This window comes from Anopheles coluzzii, chromosome 2 (assembly GCF_943734685.1).
Source record: "Anopheles coluzzii chromosome 2, AcolN3, whole genome shotgun sequence".
In the NCBI taxonomy this organism is placed as follows: domain Eukaryota; kingdom Metazoa; phylum Arthropoda; class Insecta; order Diptera; family Culicidae; genus Anopheles; species Anopheles coluzzii.
Window position 1 is genome coordinate 7,145,158 of NC_064670.1, and position 14,097 is coordinate 7,159,254.

Consider the following 14,097-nt stretch of genomic DNA (forward strand, 5'->3'; position numbering starts at 1 on the left):
AGCGAGAGAAAGAAAAAAAAATAACACGGACCGAAAAAATAATAATAAGCAAATGAAACTCCACCAGATAACGCACGTATCTGCAGCACACTTACCACTGGTGCCGGTGGTTTTAATTGCCTTCGCTGACCGTGATTGGTGGACTGCTCACACGGAATCAGCCACGCAAGCGGTCCGCCAGGGACAAAACAAACGAAACCGATGCGGAATAGGGTGAAGCGGCCAAGGGATGGAAAGGTCACGCTACATTCAAATTAAAATGGCTTCTTCTAACGATAGTCCGGCTCGAACATACGCTGATAATGAGTGCCAGTATTCAGGGGGGGGGGGGGGGGGGGGGGGGGACCACGACTGCAGCCATGCTGGAAGGGTTTATAACACCCCCCTCACCACCACGTGCTTTGATGGAGACGCCTGGTGGGTTGATCGCATCGAGACAGCATCGGCACTGGATCAACAGTGTCAGCGTGAAGATGGTCCACGCTGGATGGAGGGTAAAGTGCACAAGAGCCAGGATAGACATCCTTGGTGGGTTTAACATTTTAAATCAATCCTCGGTAAAAGCTACCGGGAAAATCAATCACCGTTCCAAGGCAAACTAACCTGTTGGAGTTTGAATGCCATTAGAAAACGACACTTGACATTTAATGCAATAAGCTGTGCTTTAATTGGATTTCTACGAGATTATAACGAGAAAATTCACATTTCTCTACTGCATTCAATGCCCTCATTGTGCATTATTAATGGTTAATCCAAACCTTGCAGCTGAGCGAGCGTCAACCTTGCCCTTTTGCCGTGGTGTGTTTGTGTCGGTTTGACCGCACGACATTTGTGTGCAAAGGTGATCCTTTTCTTTTTGAAATAAGCTAAAACTCGACCTGACAGCCGAACTTATCTCGCTTTCGTACGCGATTAACAAATTGCACTTTCATCAACCCGCCGCTCGGGTAGCTCGCTGGTCAAGCTGACCCAATTTCGACGCCCTGAACCTTTTTTCCTCCCCTTTAATCACGATAGGGTATAATCGGCCGAGCGCAGCAGGAAGGGACCAAAGCGAGGAACCAGTCTTCAGCACAGTTCCGCTTTCGTGATTTCCGACTCGCCTTTCGCTTTCCCCATGTTTGACCTATTTTTTTACCCTCCCCACACATACACTGTTCGCCACGCTGCGTTTGCGCGACCAGTAACGCAAAATTGTGCCATTCGTGCAGCAATAAGTTTTTTAATCATGTTTGCAAAATGCTACTCTCCATTATACAGGCCGGCAAGGGAAAGAATAACAATTACTCCTTTGCTTTTAGTGTCGCATGGTTAAAAAGCTTTCATAAATGCTAACTTTTTACGGCCACAAAAATCCGTGCCCCCTTTATGACCCGCTGATACAAGCGCCCATTTCCCGTTGCGCTATCTCAACAGCGCTATAAATCACATTACCACCCAAAGCATTCCCCGTTACGGCTGCTTCATGTGGGGTCGATTGATTTTCTACGCGAGACGGGGCTTTTCTTTTCTAATCGCTCACCAGAAAGCAACTCCCTATTTGGTGGAAAGGTAACAGCGTTGGTTTCCTGTTAACAATTCCTTCACTCGGTCGGACGGCCAACCGCCGGGCTAATGACATCATAAGCACTATATGATTGCGATCCCAGAATGTGTCTCTTGAAAACCGCACCAACAATAGATGGGAGGGAGAGCGGAACGCGGAACTAAAACAAAAAAGGCTCGCCTCACGGAACCGTCCATCTTTGTGCGTTCGCTCACCTTGAGCCGGCGGAAGTGGTGACCGACGTGGTGCGAGTACCTTAGAACGGTTAACCTTCTCCGAACCCGGCAAACGATGACGTCAAACGACCGTCCAGTTCGCACACCCGGAAGTGTCTTGCTGTTGCTACGTAGCCATCGTGTACCAGGGGCAGCGCATGGGAGAAGGGTCGTGAGGCACTTCAAAAGCATTGGGCCACGCTAATGGGCTACAGAAAGGCTGTACGTTATGAGGATGCAGGAAATAGGAAGGGAATGAACCCAATGAGACTGGATGGTAATATCTTGATGGAAAATTAGTGTAATTTACAAATGGAAAGACGTTGGGTTATTTCGAGCATTGGACACGGTAAATGGAATGTGTGCTTGGAAATGATAATGCGATTATTACCTTCATAACGGCTTATAGCTTGCTTCTGTTTGCATTTGAACAGTGTCGTGCGGCAGCCATGTTGCAGATTCTGTCCGCGAGCTTTCGATTTGCTAAGCTTAACGTCAAAGCTTGCTATAAAATTTTAAAGAGCAAAGTTTTAGTACAGTGTTAGTATTTTTATAGCATTTGCCATAATTTTGTTATAAATCTAAAACGTTACAGTTGCGTTAATGGGGAAGTGGATTTTGAATTTAACATGGCAAACAGTCAAAAAAATGTATTGCAATTAGGTAGTATGACATTCATCACACAAAATCGGTAATCAAACAGTTCAGAATGCTAAAGCATCGCAATTTTCGTTCATATTTCCCCATTTCTTTCATATGGATTAAAAAAAACAGGTACATCAGGTGATTCGAAAAAAAACTAACGGCATCAATCCGCTACAGAGGCCGCCCATATTGCTTTATTATTATTATTATTATTATTATTATTATTATTAGTTCAATTATTTCTATTCGTCATATTCTCTTCAAATGCCTTTGCTTTGCACTTAGCAAGCAGCAGATACACTGTTTATAGTGAAACGTTTCGTTCGCTCGATCGTTCCATTGCAACCGTATTTCGCTGTACCACACACACACACATACAGCGAATGGTGAAACGATTTTCACTGAAGCATATAAAAAACACGTGCCGTAGTCGATGCGGAATCGATTTTATCCTCTATGCCCGTATGTCGCTCTTTTTGTTTGTATTGCACTGTGCAATTGGTGTGTTAGTCTGTTAGTATTGCTGTTTATTTGTTTCGCATTGTATTGGTGAAGTTGGGTAGAAACAGTTGGTGCTACCGGGATGAAACATTAACAAATCCGTAGCGCTGTACGATGGACAAACGAAAGGAAACCCCCAAACCGTTCGGGAGGTGAGAAAATCAAGCTATATGTACAGGATAGTGATAACGAGTTGCAACCAAATGTACGAATAATCGTTTGAATCGATTGCCCGTTCTTCTCTCCCTTGCTCGAAGCTCGCTTTTCTGTTGCCTTGCGTTGACGGCACGCTCTTAGCCGTAGTAGGCATCCCGCAGAGCAGAACCCGTAATCAGAACGGCGGCACTGGTCAGCAGGAGTGTAATCACCTTCAGGGCACTGGGGCGATCGGAAGAATCTGAAAAAAAATCGGGCGGAGAAGAAAAAAGAACACCAGCAACAGCTCGGTTAGTAGTGCCGTAACATCCTTATCCTCGGGCTACAAAGCCAGAGAGCAAGCGCTTGGAAATCGATCCTACTTTTGCCGCTAGGTCTAATGCACTTCTGCCGCTCCACGTCCGGGGAGTAGTCAAACTTACACTGACAAGCCGAATTGCGACATTCGACATTGTCCTGGTCGTCGCCGTCCACGAAGCACTCGCTCGTTTTGGAGCAGCGTGCATCGAGCGCTGCCGAGGGGAGAAAGAAAGGCGCATTAGAAGGAGTGGCGTGGGTCCACCACCGAACACAACCCGATCCCGTACCTATCTTCATGTTGCACTTGCCGTCTTTGAAGTGATGCTCGTTCTCATCGCACTGACACTGGCCCTCGATGCACTGGCCCAGCTCGCCCAGCAGCGGCTGGCACTGCTCGTCCACGCTACACTCGTCGCCGTACTGCTCGGCCTCCTTCAGGCACCGGTTGCCGCTGGCCTGATAGTAGTGGCCCTTCCCGCAGCTGCACCGTTTCGGTTCGGCCGGCTCGACGCTCTCGTCCTCCGACTGTACGCTCGGCGTTTGACAGACGGCCTCCTCGAAGGCACAGTCCGCGGCCGTCTCACACTCGCCACCGTTGGCCGCCTTGCACCGCTCATTCACGTAGTAGTAGCTCGGCTTGCAGACGCACGTCTTTTCGGTCGAGCAGCGCGCGTTGGCCAGCGCACAATCGCCGTCCCGCTCACAGTACGCCTCGTAGCCGTCCTTTGCGACGCAAAGCTCGGTGGCCTCGTCGTACCGGGCGTACGGGTGGCAGGTGCACCGCTTCGGCGACACACTCGGACAGTAGGCCGCCCCGTACGGTGAGCACTGGCTCTGCTGCGTGCAGGATGTGTTGATGCCCAGCGCGGCTGCAATGGACGAATAGGGTAACGAAATCAAAACCGTTTCACCAAGCTTGCTCGCGGCACAATCATCAAACCGGCGCGATCGTTTCACTCACACTTTAGGCACGTGCGCATGTTGTTATCGTAGAACTGATCGTTGCGGCAGGTACACCGTCTGTTGCTGAACTCCGTGCCCGGCTCGCAGTACTGGCCGTCGTGCACATACTCGCCCAGCTCGGCCATACAGCGGCCCTCCTTGTGGTAGTACCCTTCCCGGCAGTGGCACTGGCCCATCCGACACACCGTGTAAGGCACCTCGGGGCATTCGACGCCCTCCTCCACGCACGGATCGCCAACTGCAAAAGTGGAAAGTTGAGGAATGTCAAAAAAGACCCAAAACCCCAAACCTTCAAGTCCCCGGTACCGTACATTTGCGACATCTTTCACACTCCTTTGCCGCTCGTTTCGTGCTGATCTGTACCCGCTTGGTGGCGGCCGCCGTGTCCGTGTTCGTTTCAGCGTCGCGCGTTGTTGGTGCCGGTGGCGCTTTCGCCGGTGACCCTTCCACGTGCGGCTTTTCCAGGGATTGCGACGTTTGAATGGCCACATCCTGGAGCGATTTGGCTGTTTGTGCTGCCGCGTCGGTGCAACGCTGGTTTACGCACCGCAGATTGTCCCCATCACAGTCCTGATGCACGAGACATTCCTCACCATCTGTTGGAGATGGTTTGAAAAGGTAAAGAATGGATGGTTTTATTGATAGAGATCTATTCTTATATTTTAACCCTAACATACTGCTCACTCGGGATTCAAGTAGCTTTTCATGAAATGGGAATTCGTTCGAGAAGTAAATACAATTTCCATGCTTTAAGAAAAGCATACTAAACTAAAAATAATGCATGAATGAACGAGTCCTCTTAAAGCACTGTGACGATAAGAACTTTTAAGTACGTCTACTAATCTACTAACAAAGGTCTTACAGTATTCCTCCCTTCCGAGTTGCGAGAAACTGTTGTCATCTATTGTCAAGTTATGTAAGCGTGTTGTCAGTCGAATACCTTCCTTCCTCGACATCCAACCAACCGTTTGACCGACTTAAACCTTTCCACGTCAATTGATTTCCAATTACACTCTAACCTACTTGGGCCTTGTTATTGCTTCCCCTTCTGTAAACGGCATTAAAACGTAATCCCCGTTCGTGTAGCGTCCCATCAATCGAATGGGTATTTAGCATTCCTGCGTACGGCTCGCCCTTTCATCATGCGTGCCTCTCTGTGGATAGCAACTTTGCTTGTCGGTCAACAACAAACTCCCCCCTGGCGTCCATTTGCAAAGCAGCAATGACTGTGTCCGAAATTTCAAAAGCAAAGCGGCTGGGAAGGAAGGATTGGCTGCGGGTAAAGCAATCAAAAACTCACTTGTCACACGCCGCCGGCAGACGTTGCTGCTGCGCCGATAGAACCCGTCGGCACACTCGCACGAGCCCCGGTGACACACGACCGACTCCCGGTTGTGGCTGAAGAAGCAATCGATATCGTCGCTGCACGGTTGGCCAAGATCGACCAGCTTCCGGCACCGGCCGCGTACGTACGTGTAGTCGCTGTCACAGGTGCAAACGCCGGCCTCGCACTTGGCACCGGTGAGCATATGAGAGCACTGGACCGCCTCCTGACACGCTACGCCATACGCGGACTCGGGCAGGCAGCGCGTGACATCGGTCGAGAAGACATAACCGGCCGGGCACTGGCAGTACCCGTAGATGGAGCAGTGTGCGTTCTCCGCCTTGCAGTCACTGCTGTCCTCGCATGGCCATATGATGCTACGTGACCCTGTTATTGTGGGAGAAGGAGAGAGAGAGAGAAAGAATGGTTTAGTCGATGTAAAACTAGAACTATTTCGGGATGATATGAGAGTAGCAAGAAGCAACTGAATGGTTTTCCAAAATTGTGTCCTCAAAGAACAAACCCCCTCCGGTAGATCATCTTCCCTATCGGTGAAAAATCATGACTGCAACGATGTTACGTTACAGGACGGTCTTTCAGTAGTGTTTCCGTGGTGTTGGAATATCTTTCAGCCGCAGTCAACGGTCCAACGGTTTCCGAATGTCAAAAGAACCCACCTCGTAACCTTGGCTCGCCGCTTGTGTGCAGGCATATCGCACCCCGTGTTTGCCGCCTTTTTCCCCAAAAAGAAAACCCGCCACACAACAAGAAACCCCCTCCCCAAAACACACACACACACACCGCAGCAGTCCCGCTCGCTTGGTGGGAAGATTTCAAGGCTGCGAAAAGGCGTTTACTTTTTATGAGCTCTCGTCACGAAAGCTTCCCTGCTCGCTCGGACGCCCCAAGAGGGGTGACAAGAAAGAGGAAAATAACAACATCAACCAAAATCCTTAAAGCGTCTAACCTATCACATTAGCGCATAAAAAGGAAAGGTTACAGCATTTTGTTGCCTCCTTTTGTTGTAGTTTCAACTTTTCCGCCGTAAAATAATGGTCCCGTTTTTTTGTTTTCTTGCGGATACTAAAATGTAATTTGCACCACACCCCAAAAAAACCTTCCCCGCAAGGTCATGCAATATTGCGCAAAATTGTACCAGCAAATTGAACTACATGTCCAGCCCATTGTATTGTAGCCTCTGCCCTCTGTTCACTGCCACTGAACGAGCTGTGTCATTAAATCACCCATTCATGCAGACTCAACGGGCACAGCAAGTATTACCGCCGCACATTGGCGATCCAACCGAAACCGAAGTCATTGGCACTTGGAGCACCATCCATACTGGTTGCACTGATAAGACACTGATAGTCGCGTCCGTTGGAACAATTCGTAATCATGAGATGGAACTGGTCGCTCGAAAGCTTATCGATCGCATCACACCTGCACTTTGAACACTTTTTGGGGGGTGGCCGCTTTGGTGTGGCATTACAAGAACATCTTCTGCTCACACGAACCGAATCATTACCTTGCACGGCTAATAAAACTAATAAAACCACTGCGCAACGCGACATTCTACCAAAACACTGTATCACTGTTAGCACTGAGAATGGACAAGTGAGCGCGCCAAATGCCAAACATTCCCAGCCAACGGCTAATCAACCACTGATCACTGCTGATTTGTTCCCCTTGTTCACTGATGGCCACCGCTAAGCCCAAATTTACCACTTATCATTAACAATCGCGTCAACAGCTTGGGCTTCCTCCAATGGCCCAATGCAGGGGCCAGATAGCGCAGCGACAACACCTGTTCCCGTTGCCATAATCTGCGCGACATTGTTCCCGACCTTATCGTGTGGCGTTATCTAGCTTAATCACTACTGTCGCTCACTTCATATTGCCCTGTTCGATGCGTTCGATTGTAAAGGAAGGTAGAAAGTCACACCTGATGAGCTGTACACACATCCCACCCGACACTTACGCACGGTAACGTCATCGTAGCTTTGCTCCTGGAAGCAAATCACCAGCGGATGACCAGCACATCCGTGCCAGCAGATCAGCAACAGCACTACCACCGTAACCAAGCTGGACCACATCTCGATCGCAGCTTCTTGCAGCCGGCGCACCAATTAGCACTAAAAGCCTAACAGGACCCGGAGCAGTCCGTAGCGTCCGTTCGCTCGGTACGTTGTGCGGGGCCACGAGACTCCAACGGGACGACGAGACGTGACTCGGCCACCGCAAGGAAACACCGTTTGCCACCGCACTCGACGAAAGCGATCAAGGTGAACCCGTCACAAAAGCCGGCAGTCTCGCAGCGCTATTCCCATGATCGGTGCGGTTCGTTTGATGCTTTGGGTAATAATTATTCCCCACCCTGAACGCAAAAAAGAGGTGCAATTCCCATTCGGTTTGGTCGCCGTCTGCTGCAGTGTCTGCAGGCTTCGGTGGACTGTGTTGACCGTGCCTGTCAAGGTACAGCCAGCGCGAAGTGAAGCCACCGTGAAGCGGTCAAATTGTGGAACGGTTTGGCCAATAAAATTCCAATTGAAGTCCTTCGGCAAGAGGGAAAGGAAAGAAAAATCGGGATACCACACTGGTAAAAGGGGGCCACAGTGCGCCAGGGTCAACTACACTATGTACACTTCCAGCTGGTTGCATACTTTCAGGCGGCTTCGGTCAGCTTTCCTTCAACGAAAGACGCCATCAATTTCCGCGCTTACGTGGGTGTGTGTGTTTGGACTGAACAGCTCCAGGACGTGACCGAACGGCTACAAACAATAATTTACCGTCAAGAATCTCATAAATCTTTCCCGCAAATCGCATCCATCTAGCCCGGGCAGGACCCTGAACTGCATCCACCAACGTGTCAGTGGGTCGTTGGAGCGAACCTTCCGTTCCTGTCTCGAAAGCAGAAGTACAAAAAAAAACGGACCAAACGGACCAACACAGAACACGTAGAAGGCTCGTCGCGTGGGCTCCGCTCAAAGGCACTGGAACTAGGTTAGGTTACGTGTATGATTTAAATCGTGATGCAATTATGCTCATTTTTGTTGTATTGGCAGTGTACAACTGTGTGCCACGCTCTATTAAAACGTCGAACTATTAAATGTAAACCATAACATTGTCAGTCTCAATTTAAATGTTGATCTAACGTACCGTTCCGCTCCAAGCGAAGCTTCTCAGCCAGTCAACTGCAGTTAGGTTATCGATTCATCTGCAATTGCATTGTAAACGGGCAGCAAATCATTGTTAAAGCACTGTATCACTACCCGGCACGGTCTAGGCGCAGCATTGGCGAGCAGTTATGTTACACGGGCTGTATAATTATATTTCCGGTACGGTCAGTAGTACCAGCAATACTACTACCCTGTCATTTGGTAAAAGCATTGCAGGATCGATAGAAGCGGAAAGGCGAATGTTTAACACAACCACCTACAGCCATTACATGGAACAAACTTGCTCTCTCTCTCTCTTCCACACTCTGTTCTTTCTTTTCATTGCGCCCAACTGTGCCCACGGCACAGACAGATAATTGAAGAGTAGTGCTGATTGACGGGCTAAATTATTCACCAGCTGCCGTCTGTTGTGTAGACGGTAGCGGAGGGAAAGCCGAGTACCTCGCTCGCTCGCTCAGTTGCGGTCAGTCGCAGCCACTCGTTGATTATTGCTAAAACACACTAATACCCACACACCTCTAAACCTTGTTCAACCCACTCGCGGTACAGAGAAACCAGCCCAAACTTAATAGTTTTTTGTTTATTCTTGGGTCCACCGCTACGGTGACGGAACACGCCACTGCTCTGTCACTCAAAGCCACGCGCGCGAAAAAAAAAAATAGCCATTACAAACTACTAAAAGCACACGCGAAGGTACACGCTGTTATACCTATATATGTGTGTGTGTGAGTGTCCGCCCTTTGATCCCCTCTTTCACCTAATTTCAATGACGTCAGCAATGGCCAGCGGTTCGTATCGATCCGGTCGGTCAAAATCGGACAGCGCAGGGTAAAGAGACAGCAGGAAGCTTTAACTCTTCCGCCAGTCCGCCTCTCTGCCGGTTGGTTCAACGCACAAACAAAGCACCATTTTCATGGTTTAATGGAGAATTTTTCTTTTTTTTTTTGGGGGGGGGGAATTTTCAGTTTTATTTCCATCCCAAACGGCAAACAATAGTGGCGTCATACAGAGCGGGTTCGCGATGCTTTCCTTCTCACTCACACACGAAGCGTGTGTTCGGTGACGTCGCCAATCGCGTGTGACGGGTATTCGACAAGACTGTCGAAAAAATGTAATGTAATTATTCCGCACAACCAAACTCGTTATTATTCCATTTGTCGACATTCTCCCCTCCCAAACGCAACCCGTCCTCTTTCAGGAGCGGTTCTTTTTTACCGTGATGTACGTTACATGCTGTCTGTGTGGAGAGCCGTACCCTATCCGTTTGCACATTCCGCATCGATCCATCCGATCCGCTCCAACACAGGCCCAGGGGATGGGATCAAACGGAGGGCACAGAGGCTCTGCTGTCGCTCTTCCTTCCTCGATGTGCGTTCGGCCATTCGCGATTACCGCGCGGCCGAAGATGCAGAACGGAAGAGCACGCGACGTACGACGAATTATGCGAAGTGCCATCGATTTAATCTGTGCGCCCATTTGGATAAGTATAAGATAACTAAAGGACCATCTTCCTATCTTCATCATACCCGGGCTGAAGGGCTTTTTTCGATCATTAATGGTGCCCTATTGTGTGGCTAAAATAAACTTTCTCCTAGCCGCAGAGACACAGAGGGAGAGAAAGAGCGAGAGAGAGAAGAAGGACGTGTGGTGCATGTGGTTGTGTACCAACCAGAACGTGCCGTGTGTGCTGTATCCTTCGGACGGTGCTAGAGGAATCGAATTCAAACAGATCGACGTATTTCTCGCATTACTGAGCACATGCACATTACGTTTGTGTGCACACACACTCACACACACACATACACACAAACTCACTCAAGCACTCAAGCACAGCAGCGAACACTGGAAATTTAGTCCATCAGCGTTTCTATTTGTAACGTAAAAAGCGACTCAAACAGCCACGATTGCTTCACTGTTAGAAAAAATGACCTTTTTATTGTGTATCTGTGTATGTTACACAAACCCAACATTCTTCGATTATATATCGATTTATAAGACACAAACTACCTCCGAGCAGAAGATTGATTCGTACTAAATACACTGATGTGCGTTGTTATGATATGAATGTTTGATCCAGCAGAGTTTCATTTTCTAAAATAAATTTCCCTCCTCCTTTAGAAGCGTCCTGTGCACAGTGCGATGTATAAATATATATGGCTACACAATCCACAGTGTGCAATGCGTAGAATGGTACAAAAATAGCGCTCAAAACAACAGCCGTTATTACTATTTCCGGGCTTCTAATTATAATCCATTTCATAAATACTGGGCGCCTCCATCGGCTGCCTTCTTTGGTGACTTAACCCGAAGCGAGCCAAAACCTAAGCAAAGCATTTTAATAGTACGTGCGTGTGTGTGTGTGTTTAGCTTCTACTAAAGCTCTCGGTGTGGGTTTGCAACAGTGTTTGCACTACATCTCCTTATGCTTACCAGCATAAGCAGGTCCAAGTACCATCTAAACTGTTCCGCTCGGTTTCCTCATCGCTGAGGATCGTCCCGAATGATCGATTTAGTCGCCGTTTACAACCGTTTTTGCTGAAGGTTTATCACACTCTCCAAACCTCCGCTTTCACTTGTTTTGTAGTATTTCGTTTTTTACAACCGAAAACGTTCATTTATCACTTCGCTCGGCATTGTTCTCTTCTTCACTCGGTCGCGTGCCTGAGGGTCAACCGATCACTCGCTGTGGCTGGCCGTGGGTTGGCTGTGGCTAATTAGTTAATTAATATCCGCAACTATCCGCATCGAACATGACACCAGGGTTGTGCGGTCGGGTTATTTTTTGGACGGTGCAGAACACAAATTGGTAACTCGCTTTTTACTGTCACACACACACACACAGATTCACTAAAACACGCATTCATAGAGTAGTTTTACACAACGATCGATAATTGCGCCAAAAAGTGGATTTCCTTGTTTTTCTCTTCAACACACACACATACAACCACACGTCCAATGCTTTGGAAGGAGTTGTGTTTCATTCATTAGCTAATGAATACATTTCTACATCGGGGATTTGGTTGAGCAAGGGCGGACGGTTTTACAGAGTAAATAAATTATAATACTCTAGCATAATAAGCATGATAACGTTTTTGCGCGCTTCATTAGTGCTAACTTATGCTGCATTGAAATATGAATGAAAGGAACGTTGGTTTTCGGCAAGGAATGGAAAAAATCCGCAACCAAAGGGTGATAAACGGCAGTATTAGCATGTCAACGCAAGGCTCAGGAAACACTTCACTGTACCTTCCTGCGAACATTTTACGCGTACTGAACGGTCAAACGGTCAAGACCACTGGGCAGCGAGATACAGCCCACCGAAACGTGTGTCACGTAGCAAAACGCGTCCCTGTAGCCACGCTGTTGCTGTTAACCTTTCGAAGCGATCGATTATGATTACAAATGCGTCCCGAAACTGACCAAATCGTACGAAAACTAACAAACCCACAGCCGTACCGCTAAGGGAAAGGAAAGGGAGACTCAGCAGCGAAGAAGGGGCAACGAAGCAACAAAGCACAAACGGAACGATCGGTGAACAACAGCGGCTTACAGCAAAGTCGACACACGGCGGTATACTTTGCTCTACAAGCGCATACACACCATCAGCCGTCGGCACACACACACACACAAACACACGAGACAGCAAAACCCGAAACGATGCCGTGTGCACGTGCTACTAGTGGTGGAGAGGTTAGGTTTCATTTGTTTCCTACATTTCGGTCAAACCCCCATCCCCACCGGAGCCACCATGACCCCGTACCTGTTACTGTTTTAATTTCCATTTCAACCATGGCTCGCGGCCACCGAAAATGGGGTTGTTCGCTTCGCTTGGTGGTATTTCGTGGCAGTAATAAACCAGCCAAACGGAGCGCTTTGCTAGCGCGCGGGAAAGTGTTAGGGACGGCGTGAACCGATGCTGGCGGCGGATTGGGGATTGGGTACGCGCTGTACGCGGGTGAATGTGTACGGGCATAAAACAGAACAGCACCACATTTACGGGCTTTGTGTGCGACTCGGTAACTGGGGGGGGTGAGTGAAGGAGAGTGGTCAAGTTTAGGATTGTTGGTTGGCTGTGTTCTTCTCCACCCTGCTTTTTGCCAATTAATACCGTCCCTAATGGAAAGGTAGCATAGCGTTTTCCGCATATATGTAACACAGGTAGAGAGGGTTGATATATTACACCGCAAAGCATGCAGCAGGTCGTGGTTGCATCTCATATTCTATCTTTCCTCAGGGATTGTTTATGATGGTACTGTTTGTTAAGTTTATAATGTATTAAGGCTTCTTTAATAGCAAAACTCACTCCAATCTCATTGTGAGCAAGAAACTAGTAAAATAAACTACTTTCTAAAAAACAATATTAAAATCAATATAAAACACCATGCGTCTCCATCGAAGCGCGAGACTGTCGAAAGCTTTTAATAGCAAATAATTAATTAACTAACAAACTCCACTCAGCTGCCCAATCACTTCACCACACACCATCCCGCGACACACACACATACTGTGACACATACCGATATCCGTTATCTGCACCGTTAAAAGGTCATCATCGTCGGTCACTTTTCGATGGCATAGATTTTACGTTATGCTCTAATTATTATTGCACCTTTGCCACAGAATGGATGCGTTTCCGGGCACAACACTTGTAAGGGTTGGGAGGCCGCTACGCTGTATTTGAAGACACTCACGCTTATTGAACAGCGACGGTAACGCGGTACAGCGCCTGTCAACCGTCTTTTTGTTTTACTGTCCGACGACGGCACTTTAGCACAACCGAACTGTTGTTTCTGGTGTGGTTTATTGCATCGCGTTGTTGGTACTGCGTGAAAGCTGCTCCGTTACTGACGACGCGTCGCGATACGGTTCCAATATATTTTACCTTCAAACGCACAGATCACACACCGCCCTGTCGAGTGGCTACTACTTTCGCTTTTCCTTCATCCATCGCGCGCGCTCTCTTGCTGCTCTGGTGTCTCTTTCTCGCTCTCGCTCTCTCTCTCTCGGTCGCTGCAGCACGGCAGCCTATTCCTTTGTGTCTGTTGCTTTCTCTCTTTAGCTTTAGTTTTCTCTTCGTTCCCGCTCTCGAAACAATACGTCGGGGTTCTTCTGGTTTGTTTTCTCTCTTTTGAGTGTGTATGTGTTTTTGGGGGGGAATGGAAGAGCTGATTGATGTCGCACACCTGTTCTCGTGCCCAGTGTAATGCATGCCTGCTACACCAGCTCCATTTGAATATGTGCAGCCAGACGCAATCGACAAACAGCAGAGCA

The 14,097-nt window shown here is 48.4% G+C and overlaps 1 protein-coding gene across 2 annotated transcripts; it reads right to left on the reverse strand.

The window, feature by feature from the left end:
* Positions 1-2,552: 2,552 nt before the first annotated feature.
* Positions 2,553-11,388, reverse strand: LOC120948301 (prion-like-(Q/N-rich) domain-bearing protein 25). 2 transcript variants are annotated; one of them, XM_040364475.2, is made up of 7 exons: positions 11,257-11,388; positions 5,627-6,037; positions 4,638-4,922; positions 4,325-4,564; positions 3,651-4,232; positions 3,426-3,575; positions 2,553-3,304 (listed from the first exon to the last, which is right to left on the reverse strand). In XM_040364475.2, the coding sequence occupies exons 1-7, from the start codon at positions 11,279-11,281 to the stop codon at positions 3,201-3,203; spliced, it is 1,797 nt and encodes a 598-aa protein (XP_040220409.2). In that variant the 5' UTR covers positions 11,282-11,388; the 3' UTR covers positions 2,553-3,200. The 2 variants fall into 2 exon arrangements, with proteins under 2 accessions (XP_040220409.2, XP_040220408.2); XM_040364474.2 differs by lacking the exon at positions 11,257-11,388 and adding an exon at positions 7,176-7,323.
* Positions 11,389-14,097: the final 2,709 nt, after the last annotated feature.

Bases quoted from the DNA above. Each gene is read 5' to 3' on its own strand.
- LOC120948301 (XM_040364474.2), bottom strand. From the start codon at position 7,221: ATGTCGCGTTGCGCAGTGGTTTTATTAGTTTTATTAGCCGTGCAAG. The intron at 4,923-5,626 runs GTGAGTTTTTGA...CATCTCCAACAG, and splicing joins CTGCCGGCGGCGTGTGACAA to ATGGTGAGGAATGTCTCGTG. The intron at 4,565-4,637 runs GTACGGTACCGG...CCACTTTTGCAG, and splicing joins GTGTGAAAGATGTCGCAAAT to TTGGCGATCCGTGCGTGGAG.